This window comes from Cnephaeus nilssonii (genome assembly GCF_951640355.1).
Source record: "Cnephaeus nilssonii genome assembly, chromosome: 5".
Taxonomy (NCBI): Eukaryota; Metazoa; Chordata; class Mammalia; order Chiroptera; family Vespertilionidae; genus Cnephaeus; species Cnephaeus nilssonii.
Window position 1 is genome coordinate 50,208,275 of NC_137076.1, and position 20,379 is coordinate 50,228,653.

General features: G+C 45.5%; 1 protein-coding gene across 1 annotated transcript in view; it reads left to right on the forward strand.

The window, feature by feature from the left end:
• Positions 1-279: 279 nt before the first annotated feature.
• LOC307099045 (phospholipid-transporting ATPase IK-like) overlaps positions 280-20,379 on the forward strand; it is a gene marked incomplete at both ends in the record, with an annotated part of 33,462 nt that continues 13,362 nt past the window's right edge. Inside the window, 5 exons of the mRNA XM_079770255.1 lie at positions 280-445; positions 17,881-17,972; positions 18,412-18,525; positions 19,599-19,700; positions 20,016-20,077. Coding sequence (XP_079626381.1) covers positions 280-445; positions 17,881-17,972; positions 18,412-18,525; positions 19,599-19,700; positions 20,016-20,077 — 536 coding nt within the window. The remainder of the gene's footprint in view (positions 446-17,880; positions 17,973-18,411; positions 18,526-19,598; positions 19,701-20,015; positions 20,078-20,379) is intronic.

Sequence of the window (20,379 nt, forward strand, 5' to 3'; positions counted from 1 at the left end):
GAAAGAAAAGTTAGTATTCATAGTACATAATGGGCTCCTCTAAATCAATTATAAAAATTACAAGTGCTTAATTTTAAAAAGAAAGAAGAAAAAACAATCACACAATAAAAAGATCACCAGGGAGGAAAAAAACTACAGCCACAAGGAGAAACATTTTTCACACCTCACATTAGTAACAGTGAGGTAGTGGCTTCTACTCACCCAGGACCGCTGCTCCCTCCATCCTGGGATATGAAAGGATTATATTTCCCAACCCCTTGGCAATTAGAAGGAGCCGGTATGAGTGCCAGTGGGTGGCAAGAGGAAGAAATAGTGTCACTATGGGATCTAGCTGTTGAAAAAGAATATTCTTCTGCAGAAACTTTGAGAACATTGGTTCCAGATGGCTTAGTTACAGTGTTAGAAGAGAGAATTTTGGTGATAGACAAATACAATTTTGGTTGTAGTAAACCACTGGGATTAAAGAGTTCTTGATTATTTAATTTTTTGTGACACTATAACAGTATTGTGACTGATATGAAAAGTGAAGCAGATTGGTGACATCCAATGGGGGTGGCTGTGTGGAGAAATGGGTACCAACTGTTGATGGGAGTGTAATTTGGTACATTCTTTTTGGGGAGCAATTTGTATAAAAAATTTAAAATTTCATGCCAATTAACCAACAGTTTCCCATCTATGTTTCTAAGGATATTTTTACAAAGGAGAGAAAAAAAAAAGATGCTCCTTGCAGAAATTTTTAACACAAACTATTGAAAATGAGCCAAACACCCATAAGTAGACAAAATGGTTTATTCAAAAGCTGTATGCAACAGTCTAAATAATAAAGAATGTTTAAATTTATTACTATAATAAAGCATCCTTGATATTTTAGAGTGAACAGCAAACTATGAAACAATAGAACACTTTTTATAGTTTTCTGCATTATGCCCAGTTATATGTAGAAAGGAATGCAATTTTTAAAAATAAACAAAAATGTTGTGAGAAATAGATATATATGACTAGAAGCCTGGTGCACAAAAGTCGTGCACTGGGGGGCGGGTCCCTCAGCCTGGCCTACACACTCTTGCAATCCAGGATCCCTCGCTCCTTACCTTCTGCCTGCTTGCTCCTTACCGCTCAGATTGCTGCTTCTTGGTGAGCAGGCTCCTTACCACTTAGCTAGCTATGCCTTAGCGCTGCCTCAGAGGTGGGAGAGGCTCCTGCCACGGCTGCTGCGCTCCCTAGCTGTGAGACCGGCTTCTGGCTGAGCAGCGCTCCCCCTGTGGGAGCACACTGACCACCAGGGGGCAGCTCCTGCATTGAGCGTCTGCCCCCCTGGTGGTCCGTATGCATCATAGTGACCAAGCAGATATACTACCATTTTGGTCATTGTGCCATAACGGTCACATAGGCTTTTATTATATAGATATACAGAAAAAAGAAACTTGCATGATACTAAACTGCTGAACAGTGTTATCACGAATGGGCCACAGAGGGGAAAGAACTTCGGTGTTTATTTTACATATTTCTAAGTCATTCAGATTTGTTATGACTATCATATAGGTTTTTGCAATTTCAAAACCCATTCATGATAACATATTTCTATTTTTAGGATTTTCTAGGTGATTCATACCTTAGCTTTTAATATTCACAGTAGGAAAACGACTATAAGCTTTGGTTTCATTGCTAACATATGCAAGGTATTTGGCAGTTGTGACTAGTCTTACTTTCTAGGAATAAACAAAATTAAATCATTCATTTGTAAAACCAAAAGAAATAAAAACAGCTATTAAATGGACCATAGTTGTAGCTCAAGATGTTATGGGCATATGGGCTTATATCTTGTCTACTTCCAATCTCCAGTGAAATGACTTAAAGAATAAAAGTAAAAAGCAATTTAGTATTAGTGCTAAAATAGAATTCGTTTCCTTGCATAAGCCATAAGTAATAAGTGTATCTGTTAGGAGGAAAATATTCCAAAGAGAGTATAAGAAGAAAGAGTCTTCAGAGGCACAAGAATAATGCTCATTGGACTGGGGAAGAAGAAGAGTGGGATAGAATGCAAAGCACAAATCTTGATCTGACCTGTGTCTCCAAAATATACAGATTTCTCCGTACACCTCACTCTCAACTAGATATAAAGGGGCGTGCCAAGTGATGACTGGAGGCTGCTTGCACTGGCCCCCAGAAAGGAGAGTTCTGATTATTAGAGAGGGGTCCTCATTGCCCCTTGTAGGATTCCAGCCTGAGAGTCCCACGATGACATGCCTTTGAAAACACCTGACTCCTGGAAAGCAAACCTTGTTTTAATGAAAATCATGGTAATGGCTTCACAGGAATACGTTTTTACTAAATGATTGGTAATGCAGTTGCCAGGCAGATATACTATCAGTTCAAATAGAGAAGTATAGGTAACACATCCATCATCACAGCCTAATGCAGTACTTGCCTCAAGTTTTTAGGTTCTGTGCAAAAATGGAAAACACTATGGCCTTGAACCAGTTCATGCAAGAGAATCTGAGTAGACATAATAACTCTGATCGGAATGGTTGGACAATTCTTTGTGTAATTTAAAAAGCAATTAGCATCACAGTGAATTTTTCCCAGAAAACAGTAAACAGTCAGCAATAACGAGTTGACCTTGATGCTTTACTCAAGAGCAATCTGCCTGAAGCTATTTACAGCAGGAATATGTGCTCCTCCTTTGTTGGTTTGGCTCATGCGTCTATCTTGGGAATGAGTGATTAAACATGGATTTAATACCCAGCCACCCCGTGTCAGTGTGTGGCCTGCAAACAAAGCTGCTGACACAACTTCACTCCACCCAACCAGGGTTTTCCAGTGTGAGGCCAGCTCCCAGGAGGAGAAATACACAAGTTCAAGGAAGGAGAAAGAATATCTTTTATGTTTATAACTTTCAAAATCAAATCTAATTTTTAAATTTTATGCGCCAACTCAACAACAAACACTTTCTTTCTGAAACTAAAATAGTTTAAGCTAAAATGGCCGTGGGAACATGGGCTTTTATCCATGTTCTTAAAAGGAATCTTCAACAAGGGATCTCACAAATACCGTAAGTGCAGATTATTTGAAATGAACTTGGCAACAGGGGAGGTGCCTCTCGACCAAGGTGGAGTAAGTTTTAAAATTCTCAAATATTTTAGAGAAGCACAATTTCTTTCACATTTCTTCTCTTCCCTCTGCACATGCAGACACCGTATATTTCCCATGGATTTTGACTTAAACTTTTGGAAGCTAAAGTTCATGGAATGACATAATTTTTCATGGTTGTCTAAAGCGGTGGTCGGCAAATCGCGTCTCGCGAGCCATATGCGGCTCTTTGGCCCCATGAGTGTTCTAACGCCACTTCTTCAAAATAGACTCACCCAGGCCGTAAACCAACTTCTGCGCCTGGGCCACGAAGTTTCAATCGCACTGTACGTGCGCACCCACACGTGGTATTTTGTGGGAGAGCCACACTCAAGGGGCCAAAGAGCCGCATGTGGCTCACGAGCCACGGTTTGCCGACCACTGGTCAAAGAATGATGGCATTCTGTTTTTTTTCTGTAGCCTCCATAAAAAATGGTTTCTAATTCTTACTTGTACACATTCTGAAAACTAAATGCTATATATCTAACAACAGTTCAATGAAATCTCTGGGAAAGATGTATCTATACCCTGAGTTCATGGGTGATGTGTAAACCAATCACCAGTGATGGGGAAGTTTTCTCTCATTTTGGCATATTTCAGTGAAAATGCTCATCTCTAGCTTCAGCCTTTTATTTTTATTTTATTTTGTAAAAATATATTTTTATTGATTTCAGAGAGGAAGGGAGAGAGAGGTAGAAAGATCAATGATGAGAATCATTGATCTGTTCCCTCCTGCCTGTCCCACATTGGAGATTGAGCCCACAACCAGGGCATATGGCCTGACCTGGAATGGAGCTGTCACCAACTGGTTCATAGGTCACTGCTCAGCCACTGAGCCACACCAGCTGGCCTCTAGCTTCAGCCTTTTAAAATAGCTGTTTTCTAAATAATAAAGAAATGGGTATGTAATATTTATATGATTTTTGAAATACTGTCTGATTCTTCCCTTCTTCTTCACAATATGCCTGTTTACATTAAAATCCATAAAAGGAAACTGAGAAACTTTGAAGAATGAGGAAAATAAGCAGGATGTCTGAAAAGGGAAGCGCTTTAAAAATAGGAGTAATGAGTTCTTTCCACATGGACAAAGTGAGGTGATTGCAGGGGGTAGGAAGTGGGTGGAGGTGAAAGAGGATGTGGGGTGATAAATGGTGATGGGAGAAAAATAAAATAAGATCAAGTGATGAATAAAGTAATAGGAGTAATTTACTGTGTCCAGTGCTACAGAGAGGTGGGATCAAATGAGGACTGACCATTGGGCTGGACCCAATGATACTGGAAAGATAGAAGCTGACGTTTGGACTGGAAAAATAAAGGTCATTCGATGCTAGTCAGAGCAGATTCAGTGGACTAGACTCCTGGGCACATAGGCCTTGCTAGAATGGCTAAAATAAAATAGAAGGTCTTGGGCACAAGCAAAGAACTTGGCCTTAAACAAGAGTAGAATGAATGCATAATGTATTTTTAACAGTCCGAAATGAAATAAATGAATATAAATGTAGGTCAGTTCATGTATGTGGTGGTGGGAAGATGTGATTCTATTTCCCAACTAAATAAGAGGAAACATCATCATGTGATTCAAAATGATTCTATTTCCCAAGTAAATAAGAGGAAACATCATCATGTGAAAGAGAGAATAAGTGGATGTTGAAAATTTTAAAAGAGAGAATAATAATCATCCCAAAGAATGGAAGGATGAATTGATTAGGGAAATGTAGTCCTGACTACTGCTGAAGGTTGAGTAGAGATTCAGGTGGTGAGAAAGCAGAAAGGCCAAGTTAATGGATTAGTGATGTTTGTGGGAAGCATCAAGGAGTTGTTCCAGTGGATGAGTAGGGCAAGCTCACAGGGAAGATAGGAGGTTATAGTTGGGAGACATGAAAAAATCAGTAGTAAATCATTGGGTGGGATTGGAATTAATCTTTTACATGGATGTAGAAATCATCCAGAATGATGACATGAATGTTGATTGGTGAAGAGAAATATCAGAATCTAGTTCTGCAGTGAATGAGGGATGGTGACAAAGAGAGAAAGAAAGTGATATTGCCTATTAATTTGAGCTTCAAAGTTATACTGTTGAGGGAAAAGGGAAAGTAAATGTTCTAGAATATACACTAAAGTTCAATGAGGATACCTACTCTGGAGGTATCAAAGCCCAGTAATTAATATTATGGACTTGGAATCAAATTAACTTCTGCTACTTAGCAGATGTGGTGACCTTGTGTAAATAACTTAAGTTTTTGGCATCCCACTTTTCTCATCGCTTGTTGGGAATGATATTTTCTATTTCAGAGAATTGTTTTAGGGATTAAGTGAGTTTAATAGATGTAAATGCCTAACACATGGTGATTAATCAGTGAGTTTGGATATTACCCACTTTTAACCGGTGGTGAGAAAAGTATGGGAGGGGAAAACTGTGTCACGTCTTGATAGTACTACAGGGTAAAATTATGCCCCCAGATAGTAATCTGATTTGGGGTAGGGCAGTAAGATGTTCAGAGAGTATATTGAGGATGTGGAATATTTTGCTGATGGCCCATAGAGTCCACTGAGCCCGTAGAGCCCATAGAGTCCACTGGTAGGAAGTTTGTGTTCACACTACATGGGAATAAGAATCCTGTGGTAATGGGTGAAATGGAAGTCTTTCATTACTGTGTGTGCTAAATAGCTTTATAACATGTTTGGGAATTCAATCATAATTATCAGAAGTTTTAATTATGATTTAATTACAACCTCCTTCTCAATTTGGCTTTTCAAGCAGTTGGTAGACATGACATAATATCATGAGCATTTAAAGTATAAACTGGCCTGAGAGAATGGGGAATTCAGCAACAGGAACCTCTTTCCTCTGTCAAAATACTGTGCACTGATTTCGATTCACCTGGAAAAAATTAAGTGAGAGAAGCCAAACATGATGAATGTGGAACTATAAATAAACTTAAGCCTAATTTGCCTAAACAAACACAACCATCTAAAACATAAAACAAGATGACTATTGAATTAGGTAGGGATCTGGTGCATTTTATTTTAAAATGCATCCAAATTTGAGTTTTTCAGTTCACTTGTAAGTCTTCAGCTTTTTGTCAATGTATCTTATCATTTAAACACTGCTTTTCTCTCCAGAAATTATGTGTGTTCATGCTTATTGTAAGAGAATTTATAATACAAAGTAAAACAGAGTTTTAAGGAATTAGTAAAACAGGTTGTATAACTCTTAGAGGAATGCACTAAGGGAGTACTTACAGAGACAAGTGGAAGTAATCACAGACAAGCAGAAGACATAGAAGATTTGCAAATGAAGAATTGATATTTGCAGGTGCCAATTCAGCACAAACTTCCCATTCCCCTATTCTCTGAGGCTTTAGAGTTTTACCCTGGAGATCTTGTTAGTACATTTATGAAAATTTTAGCATTTCTCTAAATTGCAAACTTTATTACAGGTCATGCTTTTAAACATCCGCATGTTGCACATTTTGTAGGAAGGAAATGAATTGAAACAAGAAGAGCTGAAACCTACATGTTTTAAAAAATAAAAAAGCAATAAAGAAAGCACGTGCTAGCCATTACAGATGTTTACACAAATTAGAAGTCCCACTGCTTTTTAGAGATTCTAGGTCAGCACAAATGAAATATCACATTAGGAATAGTTTTCCTCTTGAGGAAACTTTGTACTAAACAGCTGACCTGATAACTTACTAGCATACTTTACCATAAGCAATTATTAAATATTTATGGATGTGTGTTACCAGGAATAGAACTGTTTGTGCAAAAACAAGTTTATTGGTACATCATGTTATTATAAATATACTAGAGGCCCGGTGCACAAAATTCGTGCCCCCGGGGGGGTGTCCCCTCAGCCCAGCCTGCACCCTCTCACAGTCCGGGAGCCCTCAGGGGATGTCTGACTGACGGCTTAGTGCCATAGGACATCCTTAGTGCTGCTGCAGATGCAGGAGAGGCTCCACCACCTCCGCGGTGCTCGCCAGCCATAAGCCGGGCTTCTGGCTGAGCGGTGCTCCCCCTGTGAGAGTGCACTGACCACCAGGGGGCACTCCTGCATTGAGCGTCTGCCCCCTGGTGGTCAGTGTGCATCATAGTGACCAGTTGTTCCACTGTTAGGTCGATTTGCATATTAGCCTTTTATTATATAGAATTACTAATAAAAATTATAAAATTTTAATCTTATTCATAATTATTTTGTTTCTTCCTTTATTTATCACATAGTGACAAGTTATTGTGGGGCACAAATGTAAAAAAAAGAGATGAAGAAATAAATGTGGGAGAGATTGACATTTAAAGGAAAAGATAAATATAGGAGAATGAGACTGGCTGGTGTTTCTCAATGTTTAGAGTGTCTGCCATGCACCTAAGGGTCACGCGTTAAATTCCTGATCAAGGGCACATTACCTGGGTTGCAGGTTCGATCTCCAGCACCACTCCCACAGGAAGCAATCAATTAATGTGTCTCACACTGATTCTCTCTCTCTCTCTCTCTCCTGCTCTCTCTAAAAAGCAATGGAGCCCAGCCAGCATGGCTCAGTGGTTTGACCTATGAACCTAGAGGTCATGGTTCATTCAATTCTCCATCAGAGCACATGTTTGGGTTTCGGGCTCCATCCCCAATGTGGGGCATGCAGGAGGCAGCTGATCAATGATTCTCTCTCATCATTGATGTTTCTATCTCTCTCTCCCTCTCCCTTCCTCTCTGAAATCAATAAAAATATATTTTAAAATAATAATAAAAAAATGAAAAGCAATGGAAAAAATATCCTTGGGTGAAGATTAACAACAAAAAAAGAAAATGAAAATGTCAGTCGTGTTCAAATTTTATAGCAAAACTTGAAGACTGGGCTTGCAGATGACTTAATAAAGAAATTTAAAAGTTTCCCCAGAGATGCTTGACTTTTTCTAATATAAACAACTGCATTCAAAATAATAGGAAAAGAATACAGAGAAGTAAGGAAATTTTCCATGTATAATAACAGCCACACTGATACTAATAAAGAATAAGCCCATACTTTAGTAGATCTACAACTAGAAAAAAAACACAAACATGAAACTATTTAACAGGAGATAAAATCTAAGCTCTCATACATTTACAGAGAATTCGTTATCTAACTAAACTGCCTAAGACCAAACCCTGTCAAGCATCATTTAAACCTTGGATAGACACTGAGATAAAGTAAAATTAAATAGACAAACCAAAGAGGGTTTGTTTTGAACACTATTAAAAACAATCTGGAAGAAACTATTAAAAACACGGTGGCATCGACAGTGTAATTTTGTATCTTCCTGAATGCCCATGTTAAAACATGCAGAGTAACTAGAGAGAAAGACCCAACATTTACAATAAAGCAAGATATCCCCTAAATACTAATGGGAGGGGAAAACCACTAACAGTTACAAGACCTATATGTTTTCTTATCTGCTCAGGAGAAAGCAAAGGGAAATGATCCGGCATCTGACAGATGATAATAAGTGGAGAATCCTTAATAGCTAATGGATAGTCACTGCAATACAAGGGGTTCATTGTGCTGGTGGGTAAATGCAGGGCATATTAGCCATGGAGGGACAGGAGCATCCTAGCTTCCAGGAACTGGTGACACTGAGCCCCAGACATGCCTTTCAGAGCAGGCCTCCACACTGAGAGGGTGGGGACAACAGGCACAAAAGAAGCAGATGGTCCAGGTAAAGGTAGGAGCAGGTTACAGAGCTGGGGAAGCTCAGAACACAATACTTTATATTTTTTAACACTTCATGAATACAACATAAGAGGGAGACTTGTGAAGCTGGAAAAGCTATGTGAGCCAAACTTCCTTCTCACGTGCAGAAAAAAGAAACCCACATAAAGGAAACAACAGAGAATATTAAAAAATTAAAGACGAAGCTCAATTTAAATCACTGTAATAGAAAAATGTTTAAAAGAGTATTACTTTCTTAGAGAAAATAACAGTTTCAAAAAGACAATCCCCTGAAACAATTCCAAACAAGCTGAGGTGCTCATCGAAGATACAAGATATGAAAAAGCAAGATAAATCAGAATTACAAGGTCAAACTGAGATAATAAAACTAAAGAAAAAATAAAATTTAGAAATTAAGAATGCAGAGGAAACAGATCAAATAAAAAATGTTGTAAAAAAAATAGAAGGTAAAAAGAAAAACTTTTAAAACTTAAAGTAAAGCAGGTCATACAAAAAATTCAAAAAGTGACAAGTATTGGAATTAGTCAAAGAAGATCCAAGATCTAGAGAAAGGTGATCTCTAAAGAAGACAAGTAACATAAATTATCCTATATAATAAAAGCAAATTGTCCCCTCGACCAGGAGGTCATCTGGGAGTTTGACCAGGGGGCAGGGCCATTTGGGGGAAGGGATGGAGTACCCAGCCAGCAGCCAGCAGCTGGCAGCTACTAGGGACCCTACCAGTCCACAAATTTCATGCACTGGGTCTCTAGTAAAATAAATAAAAACCTAAAAATATTAATTAGGAGGAGAAAATCTGTCCTGAAAAAAATACAGGAAGAAAATATTTGAAACAACATATTAAACTAGAGGCCCGGGCGGGGGGGGGGGGGGGGGGTGTCCCTCAGCCCAGCCTGCACCCTCTCCAATCTGGGACCCCTCAAGGGATGTCTGACTGCCTGTTTAGGCCCAATCCTACTGACTGCCTAAATGGGCAGTTGGACATCCCTCTCACAATCCAGGACTGCTGGCTCCTAACTGCTCGCCTGCCTGTCTTCCTGATTGCCCCTAACCTCTTCTGCCTGCCAGCCTGATAATCCCATAATCACTCCCCTGCCAGCCTGATTGATGCCTAACTGCTCCCCTGCCGGCCTGGTCACCCCTAACTACCCTCCCCTGCAGGCTTGATCACCCCCAACTGCCCTCCCTTGCAGGCCTGGTCCCTCCCAACTGCCCTCCCCTGCTGGCCATCTTGTGGAAGCCATCTTATGTCCACACGGGGGCAGCCATCTTTGACCACATGGGGGCAGCCATCTTGTGTGTTGGAGTGATGGTCAATTTGCATATTACTCTTTTATTAGATAGGATGAGCATATGGAAAAACTAATACCAAGACTTCAGCTAGTAAAATTAGAAGTCGTCAAAGAGAAAGAAAAAAAAAATCCTTTGAGTGTCTAAGTGAAAAGTATATGTGATGTTTTAAAAAAATTAAAAATTACATCAGACTTTTCAACAATACCTTGTGACATAATAATGGAGTAATATATTTAGAATTCTCAAGCAAACAGCCTGCTTGTTCAGTCATTTGGTCATCCCTCACTAACTGCCCCCTGCCGGCCTGGTCACCCCACGCAGCCTGCTTGTTCATTTGTTTGTTCGTCCCTCACTAACCCCGCTGCCAGCTGGTTGTAGACAGCCATCTTGTGAGGACATGAGGGTTAATTTGCATATTACCTCTTTATTATACAGGATTAATGTATGTAAGCAAAAGGATAGAATTGGGATATCACCATTTTTAATCCACCAGCAAGTTAATGATCCTAGGCTTTGAGAAACAATGGCAGCTAACATCAAAAAAAGTATGAAAAACAGCCACTATGTGCCTCCTGCTGAGAGAACACAACAGCACCAATAGTCTCACCCAAGGGTAGTGCGCATGTCTATTTAAGCCTCTGAGTCCAGCTATATTTGCAGGAAATACGGAGGACAGAGGAACACGCTAAATTGCACCATTAGTATACATTGACAAAATCTATGACCAAGATGTTAATAAAAAGGGAAACTTTGTGTGGTGTTGATAGAGTATATGGGAAATCTACTTTTCATTCAATTTTTCTGTAAATCTAAAACTGCTCTAAAAAGTCAGGTGGCTTTCATTGGGTTGGAACACAGAGGACTCCTGAGGTTGCTGAAATTTTATCAGAAAGTTTCACTTTCTTCATCTAAAAGTATATAATTTAGATTACAACAGTATTCACCTTATAATAATTTACCAGGGTATATGTTTGGTGCAATTTTCTTTCTTCTTAATATCAGGTTTATTAAAATATAATATATAGCATATATGTATAAATATTTAATTACTATAGCAAATTCATCCCCTTGAGATGTAAAGTTCACTGAGTTGACTAATATAAAGAGTCCTGCAACCACCATTTCATCGTGATATAAAACAGTGTCATCACCCCCCAAAATTCTTTTGTACGCCATTGCTGTTGGTCCTCCCTGCCCAGCTCCTGGCAAACACTAATTGGTTTGTTCTCCATCTCTATGGTTGAACTGGCTTCTTTGACTCAGCGAAATGCATTGGAGATTCATCTATCTTGTTGCATGTATCAGTACTTCATCTTTTTTATCTCTGAGCTGTATTCCATTGTTTATCCATTCACCTTCTGGTGGAAGACTGTTTTCAGTTTTTGGTGATTATGAGAAAAGTTGCTGAAATGTGGTTTCCTGTTTATTTTTTAATTTGTATACAAAAAGTAAAACAAACAAAAAAAATCTAAAGCAAATCTGATTATCTCACTCACCTTATACTGCTAAATTATATACTTTTAGATGCAGAAAAACAAATCTCTTTACAGAAAGATCATGTTAAAACATTGCTCAAAATATGGCCATCTTAAAAAATATATGTGAATTCTATTTTTCTATATAATTGTGGGGGTAAAGGAAAAACATGAAAATCTGAAAGAACAAAAGTGAGATGAAGTAGCTACTATATATGTACACATCGATTACCCACATAATTATTAAATGTGCGATGTGTATGCATCTTCTAATTTGGTCACTTCTGTTATTCTTACACAGATGTTATGACCTGAATGTTTGTGTCCCCTCAATTTCGTATTTTGGTCTTAGGAAGTTAAGTCTTTTGGGAGGTAATTAGAACCAGGTGAGATCATGAAGGTGGAGCCCTCATAAATAGGATTAGTGCCCTTATAAGAGATGAGAGAGCTTGCTTCCTCTGTCTGCTCCCCACTGTTCGAGGATAAAAGGAAAAGTTGGCAGCCTGCAGCCTGGAAGAGGGCTTGCTCCAGACCCAGCCATGCTGACACCCTGCGCTTGGACTTCCAGCCCCCGGAACTGTGAGAGATAAACGTCTTCTGTTTATAAACACTCCAGTCTATAGCACTTGGTTACAGCAGCCTGCACTGACAAAGACAACAGATGAGGAAACTGAGACCCAGCAAGGTTAAATATCGATAGTGTGTCAGTAAATGACAGAAACAAAGTTTGAACCCAGGCAGTTTGTCTTCAGACCCAAAGTTCTGGAATAGTTACCATGCTGCTTCTCTATGATCCAAATACATGAAGGGTGACATTGGATTGAACACCAAATTCCATCTTTCTGCTTAGGTATGTATTTTCCATACCATTTGGTCAGAGATACTGCCATTCTTTTGATACAGAGTCCTTGGCACCAACCCAAACAGGCAGGAGGAATTCCTTAGTAGAGCTTTTGTGAGCAATTGGTGAAGACCATCTGACAAATGTTATCTTAGAACATAACGGTTGTTCTATTTAATTATTAAATTGTAATCATGGAAAACACATCTGATCTCAAGGAAGAAAAGTATTTGAGGGGCAAGAATTACACATGCTCATTATGATCAAACTAGAGGCCCGGTGCACAAAATGCGTGCATGGGTAGGGTCCCTAGGCCTGGCCGGTGATCAGGGCCAATCTGTGAGGCAACCAGTAGGGTGATCGGGAGGGCCCCCACTGGCATCTGCCTTGACTGGCCTGGTGCCACCCACTCGCCACCCCCCCCCCCCCCCCCGCCACTGGTTACCTTTCTCTGCTTGGCTGGCCTGGGGCCTGCGGGCTGGGGACAGCTCCTTCATTGAGCGTCTGCCCCCTAGTGCGTGTCATAGTGATCGGTTGTTCCACAGGTCATTCTGTCATTTGGTCAATTTGCATATGAGGTGTTTATTATATAGAATAAGTAAATTATTAAGAAAATATACACTTTCCCTACAACAGAGAAATTTGCTACTTGTTTTTCCTGCCTAGTTTTCATTTATCATTTGGTGTATAGTTGGAGTGAAAATTTCTGTGAATTTTCAAGGTCAGCAGAGCCCAATATGGGGAGTTAGGTGTACTTTGGAGGCAGCGATGGGGCATAGTTCTGGTGCTGAAGTTTACCTCTGGGACACTGAAAGATATCGGATACCCACTGTATATGTACACCTCAATGAAACCAGATTTAGAGAAATTTAGACACAATATTCTCCTTGAATCATATTCGTTTTCTGTAGGTATTTCTAGAAATGTTTAAACTTGGGTGAAACAGACATGGCCAAGTTTCCTCAGATTGTGTAATCTTATGGCCTGTTTACATGATAACCTGGCCAGTGGTTTATCTCTGATGGCTGACTGAGACAGTTACAATAGATGAAAATATCCAATTGGTTTCTGGTGAGTCCTGGAGCATTGTGGGAATGTAGGCTATGGAACAGAGTCTAGAATGCAGGGCAAAGTTCTGCCCAAGGTCTTTCCCACAGAGAGGAGTACTCATGGTCAGCAGTCGGCATCCTAGGGATGTCTGCCATTCCAGGGCTTTCAAATGAGTGCTTAGATCACAGCCTCTGACACCATTTCCTTAGGTTCTCTTTCTCCAGTGATCAGCTGTCTCCATTGGCAGGAAGTCTGAGTCCACACAAAGTGATGATGGAAATCACTAGTTATTTAATGTCAGCAATAAACAGTCAATCAAACTCTGCTCTTTCTCACAAATGTAAACACTCCGTTAGATAGCTGTAAGGTCAGGCAGTAAAAGGAAGCTGAGCCTTTTACTTCTCTGTAGCCCGGGTCCTTGTCTTTCTCCTTGGTGTGATCCAGGTCATTTAGAATTGATGCTCATAAAGGAAAATATCAACCCTTGTCTTATAGTTCTTACACACTAGATGGCAGCATTGCTCTTTATCTTCCAAAGAAAGGGACTCTATGGCCTCTTCTTTCAAACAGACCAGTCTCCAGACAGAACATCTTGCCGTCACAGAATCTTACTGAGACAGTGCTTGCCATGTACTCTCTGGTTTGCTATGATAATATGGCTCCTGTTGTTTAAAGTTATATGATTACTACTCTTCTTATCTAAACAGCAATATTTTTATAGAAAAATTATAAAGGCAAAAAAGAGAGTATCTGTCAAGGCCCTGTTAATATTAATATTATGGAATGTTATTAACACTAATCAGCTTCAAATATAGCTAAGAATGCCAAGCACCTTTGAAAACTTGAAGAGCAGATTTAATACAAGTAACAGAATTCAGGAAAGAATTGTACATGTGTATCAAATATATTTATATACATATACATATACATATATATATATGTATATATATATCCCATTTATACTATGCATCGTGTGTCAGATATATGTGTGTTTAGCAGGGAAACTAAAAAATGTCTGTGTCTTCCTACAATGACCCTTTGACGCCCCCACGGTGCATTATGTTAGCCCTGGCTCGGAGTGTCATATACACACCCCTGTTTCCTCTCTGTCTCCGAACCTCTTGAGCATGTGGAGCCCTGCCCTCACTTGGGAGCTGTCTGTGAAGGCCCACAGCCTCCGCCCCTCCCCAGCAATGCCTCAACCCTTCTCCCCTCAATGCCTCAATCCTCTCTGCCCCCCAATGTCTCAACCCCCTCTCCACACCCCGGGCCGGGACAGAATAAATGTGTGGTAAATGTATGGATTTAGCTGTCCTGGCGTGCCCGGTGTGGAGCCACACACTGAGGAAGACATTGTCTCTGTGGCCAGGACCTGCCCCAATGGGGGAGCAGGAAAGTCAGCTCTGGTTCCAAGCTGCCCCCTGTGGCCAGGACCGGCCCCTTGTTGGGAGCCAGCCGCCAAGTCTGGTTGAATGTCCAAGGAGCTACCATGGAAAGGGCAGGGTGGCCACAGCCCCTGTGTGCTGTTTGCCCATCCCTGGAAACGTGTGTGCCCAGTGCCCCGAATCCTACCCTATTTGTGTGTTGTTCTGGCTCTTGGGGGTGGGAGAGCCAGGGCTGTTCAGGATTCTGCTTTTAATTTATTCCAAGTGAAAAATGAAGCCAGAAAAAGCCTTGCGGGACAGAAGCTGGTGGCGGTCCCCAGGTCCTGATGTTGGGAGCATAAAGGTGTTGGAAGGCTGCCAGGAGGAGGCCCCTGCCCCCCTGTCACTCTGGCTTTTGCTAAAGGTCAAGAGGGCAGGATCCCGCTGAGGACACAGAGCCCCTGCCCTAGGGATTTCCTAGGCCACAGCTGCATCAGGGTTTCCTTTCCGGGTCCTGGGGGTCCTGGGGGCCCTGGGGGAGGACAGGGCGGGGGCCCAGTCTGGCTCCTGTGGCTGTTACATCCCTCAGGGGCTGTTCTTGTAACCATTGACTTTACCCCTCCCCTTCTGTAGACAAGAGTTTTCTAAAGAAGTGGTTGCCAGTGGCTTCACAGAAACCCGTTTCTGGGTGGTGTCTGCACCCTTTCCAGTTTGCCAAGCCCATTGGCTGTTGGAGGCCGAAACCCATTTCTCGCTGCTCAGGAAGCGCCTCTCCCTGCTGTTACTATCCCAGCGAGGAAGTCAGGACCCCAAACCGCTCCTCACAGCTGCACCCAGCACGGTCTCCCCTAAAGCCCCTTCCCCGGGGTCTTTCTCATTAACGACTTGGGTAGGGCTGGATGAACATTTTGTTGGGTGCATGAGCATGAATAATCAAAGGAGAGGTTTACGTGGCACCCCTAGGAGGCCAAGCAGGGCATGCAGGCGCTGCTTCCAAAGAAATGTGATTGAGAGGTTGCTGCTCTAATGGGGAAGGTGGGATCCCCACTCTTCACTCATTCACTCACCCAACATCTGCTCATCAGTGATGCTAGTGCCTCAAGGGGAGCCCAGACTCAGGTGGGGGGAAGACACTAGGGCTCAGAGTCAAACACAGGCACCCCATCTGTTGGGTCAGTACTGGGCCAAAGTGAGGGACCCCGGGGCTGTAGGGAAGGTACCCAGAGCCCACTGCCTTCCTAACTTCCGCCCTTCCGGGAGCTCCTAAAAGTGAACATGTGAAACATGGAACTTAATCATCTCCCTTGTGCCCCCAAAGTTGCCCCGCCCCCTGAGTCCCAGCTCTCAAGTGGACCCTAACTGGTAACTGTAGCAGCCCCTTCCACACACCTCCCGCCCTGGCTCTCCCGGCCTCTAGTTCCCCATCTCTGACTGGAGGCCGCCCCAGCCTCGCCACTGCCTCCCACCCCCATCACCTCCCTCGGGAAGTTCCCCACCAAGAGCCCAGGCTGCGGCTGAGTGGGCGCACACCAGGACGGAGCCGGATGGCATTGGGATTCGTCCTAGCGTTGGGGTGGTCTCTGCCAGCTTATAGGTGAGAAAGCCCAGGCGGCTCAGACTCCCACCCAAGTACCCAGTCCCATCCTGGCCCTGACCCGCTTCCGCTGGCCCCAGTCCACCTTACTCAGGCCCAGTTTCACCAGGTCCCGACCCTAAGACCCTGGTGCCTATTAAGACCGCCCCCCACCCCACCCCACCTTGCAAGACCCTGCCCACTGACCCTCTGCAGCGCCCCCTATGCTGGCCCCACTCCAGACTCAGCCTGGGCCCCGGCCCCGGCCCCGCCCCCAGGACCCTCCCCCTGAGGCCACGCCCACTCGCCATGGCCCCGCCCCCAGCAAGGCCCTTAAGCCCCGCCCCGTGTTGCGCAGCAGGACCGTTGACCTCCCCCTAACGGCTCCAACGGCTCCACCGGGTCCGGCCTGGCCCCCCCGGAGGTTTCCAAGATCAGCGGCCGCCCAGACAGCGAAGGCAGCTCAGAGGAGAGAGAGCCATGAAACCCAGGATGGGGACCAGCCCGGGCAGAGGGGGGGCCCGGAAGAGGTGCCTGTTCAGGCTGAGCCCGCCAGAGGACCCCGAGCGGAAACCAGAGGGGTGAGGAGCCGGTGACCAGGCCTGCGGGCAGGACTTGGGGAGCTGCTGGCGGCGGGGGGATGGGGGGGCCCCTGTGAGCCGCGTTCCCGATGGAAGGAGTGACCATGAACTAGGCGGTGGGGCGGCTCCGGGCTCAGGAAAGCCTGGTGTCTGCCTCCATCACGGTGACGACGGCCTCGAGATCACCCTCGGACCTACCAGCAGCCTGGCCCTGTAGCCACACTAAGTGACATGACCTCTGACCCCGGGCCCACGTAGGGGGTCAACAAGGAGGGAGCCCTCGCTGGGGAGGCATGGTGTCCATGTGGGAATGGGGGGGCGGGGCTGTCTTGCGAAGGCTGGGCCACCCGTGTGACCCGGGCGCCTCCCCCCAACAGCTCCACCAGCGTGTGCAGCGTGCCCCGCGGCGAGGCCCGGGGGGAGGAGGAGGAGGAGGAGGCAGGTGCGTGTTGCGGGGCCGCTGGTGGGGTCACCGGAGGCAGCCAAGGAGCATGGCCGAGGTGGAGCTGACGGGGAGACCCCCAAACCCATTCGGCAGACCCACCACGGGGTTCTCGTGGGGGTCCAACTAGGTCCGACCCCCGTGGCTGAATGCTGCAGGCTGGGGGGGGGGGGGGGGGGGGGGGCGGGGGGCAGCTGGGCCTTGACCCCGTCCACAGAGGGGGGCGCGGGGGGCTCTCCTCTGCGCCCGCAGGGCTGTGGCGCCCAGGCCGCCGAGCAGCTCGGCCCTTCTCCGCGCTTGGTGGCTGACCAGCTCCCACTCCCGTGGCCGAGGGCCAGGCTCCCCGGCGTCTGGGTCCCCCATGAGCCTCCTCTGGGGGATCATTAGGCAGGTTTACACCCCTTGCAACTCCCCACTCGCCCTGCCCCAGTGTTCACCTGGGAGGTGAAGGCCAATGACAGGACCTACAACAACCAGTTCAAGGAGAAGGCCTTCCTGTGTTGGCAGAGGACGAAGTACAAGGTGGGTGGCCCCAGCCCCAAACCTCTCTCCTACCTCCTCCCACTCAGCCTCCCCCCAACCCCCCAGTTTTAATCGTGAGCAAATCACCAGGTTGGTGCTAGAATGTCCTGTGTTTCCTTGCCATCCCCCTACCCCGTTCGCGTTAAAATAAGTCAATATTAAACCTTCAAAGTACATCAGGCTCTACCTAAAACCTTTTTCTGTGTGTGACTCACTTGGAGAAATACGGGGGTCACAGCCCTCTTCTATGAGTCTTTGCATCCAGCAGGGGCTCAGTTAATGCGGCTCAAGGCTTGGCACTCAGCTAGCACTCAGTACGTCTGGTTTGAGACTTTGTATGCACTGGGTGCTCAGTTATTGCTGATGTAGCTAAAGGGTGGGGTGAGGCCACGGTGGAGTCCTGGCCTGGGCGGTGCCCCCATGCTGGCTCTCATTCTAGGACAACATCATTCACACAGCCAAGTACAACTTCTTCTCCTTCCTGCCCTTAAACCTGTATGAGCAGTTCCACCGAATATCAAACTCCTACTTCCTTTTTATCATCATTCTCCAGGTAGGGCAGGGTGGGGGTGGTCCTAAGGGTCAGCACCTGTGCACACACCATTCCTTCCACCTGCTGGAATCGCCTCCTCCAGGAAGCCCTACCTGACCACCTTTGACACATGGCTCTGTAGACACTTGGTGGGGGTGGGAGGATGAGTGTGTCTGTCTGTGAGGTTGGTTGGTTGGTTGGATGGGGAGGCGGGGGTGGGGCAGTGTCTGGCGGCTCACACACTGAGAGGTGGCTGAGTCCCCCTGCCTAGCCCAGGGCCTGGCGCACAGGAGGTGCTCAATATACGTTCAACAATGAAGGTGAATGAGTGGTTCCTTCAGGTTCAAGGAGGGTGCAGCCTCTCCCCAGGATAGACAGCCTTGGCCACATGACCCCCTTGGCCCCATCCACCCAGCTGACTCCAAAGGGTGAGGGGGAAAGGGTTGAGAGCAGGGTCTAGGCACCTGCAGGGCTACTTGCCAGCACCTGGGCGGCCCTGCCAGAAGGGCAGATGTCGGCCTGTCTCAGTTGGGTGGGCAGTTTACCGAGCACCCTGACCCCCACTCAACAGCTCGTTCTGGTCTGACTCTCCTTTTCTTCATCAATCCCATGAGCATACTGTGTACAGGTCCAATGCTGGAAACTGAGGACCCAGCAGTTGCCCTGACACCCACTCTCATTAAAACACAGGGCAGGGCCCAGTGATGGAGAGGGTCCCACTCTCCCACCTAGGCTTGTCTGCGATTCACTTGGAGCTCAGGCCTGAAGGGTGACTGGGAAAATCAGAACTATAGGGAGGGAAATAGTAAACCCAAGGCTCTGAGGAGGGAACATGCTTGGGGTTCCTGGGAGATGTGACATGGCAGCTGGGCATGGAAGGGAGATGAGTTTGGTAAGGGGGGAGTTCTGGGCAGGGTGTGGAAATAGGCCATTGTCCCAAGGTTTGTGGGGGGAGGTGGCTGGCCCTGGGCCTAGGTGGTGTTGGCAGGTGGGACACAGGATGCCAGGTTGAGGGGCTAGATGAGAAGGCAGGGGGAGGCAATTGTGGGGAGTGTCCGGGGTGGTGGGTCGGTGTGAACCACCATGTCTGTCAGGGTGTCTTTCCTGAGATCTCCACGATGCCCTGGTTCACCCTCTTTGCTCCACTCGTCTGCCTCCTCCTCATCCGGGCCATCCGAGACCTGGTGGATGACATCGTAAGTAGAGTCACGGGACTGTTGGGGGGGGGGGGGGTGGGGGCAGGATGGGGTCCTTGTCTTGCTTCCATAAGGGACAGGTGCAGGCACATGACCCTTTGGCCCTTGCTGCCAATAGCTATTGTCCCAGCAGTTCCCACTTCCCCCACCAGGGTCCCTGGACAGATGTGGCTGGTGTGGGCTCACTATAGGGGCCACGTGTATGAGCTGGAACTGCTCTGCACCTAGGCCCTTCACCAGGGTGGTGTGGGGGCAGGATGGGTGGGGGCAAGGCTGGGGCAGGGCCACCCCTCTTACCCATCCCTGTTGACTCAGGGGCGACATAGGAGTGACAGCACCGTCAACAACAGGCCCTGCGAGATGCTGGTGGGGGAGAGGTGAGGCCTCTAGTGCTGTGTTGGGGAGTTCATCCTGAGGAAGGGAACTCCAGCACAAGTGTGTGTGTGTGTGTGTGTGTGTGTGTGTGTGTGTGTGTGTGTACATATCAGGGAGGAGTGCCCAGCAGAGTGCCCAGAACCCTCCATGCCCCCCAGACATCTTGGTTGAGTCTCATGTGTGACAGGCACCCAGCCATTATTTATTAGATGCCTGCTGTCTACCAGGCCTGGGGCTGTGTCCTGTGATGAGGACAGAGGCTGAGGACCTGATTGTTAACCCTTGCAGGCCTGAAAGTTCATCG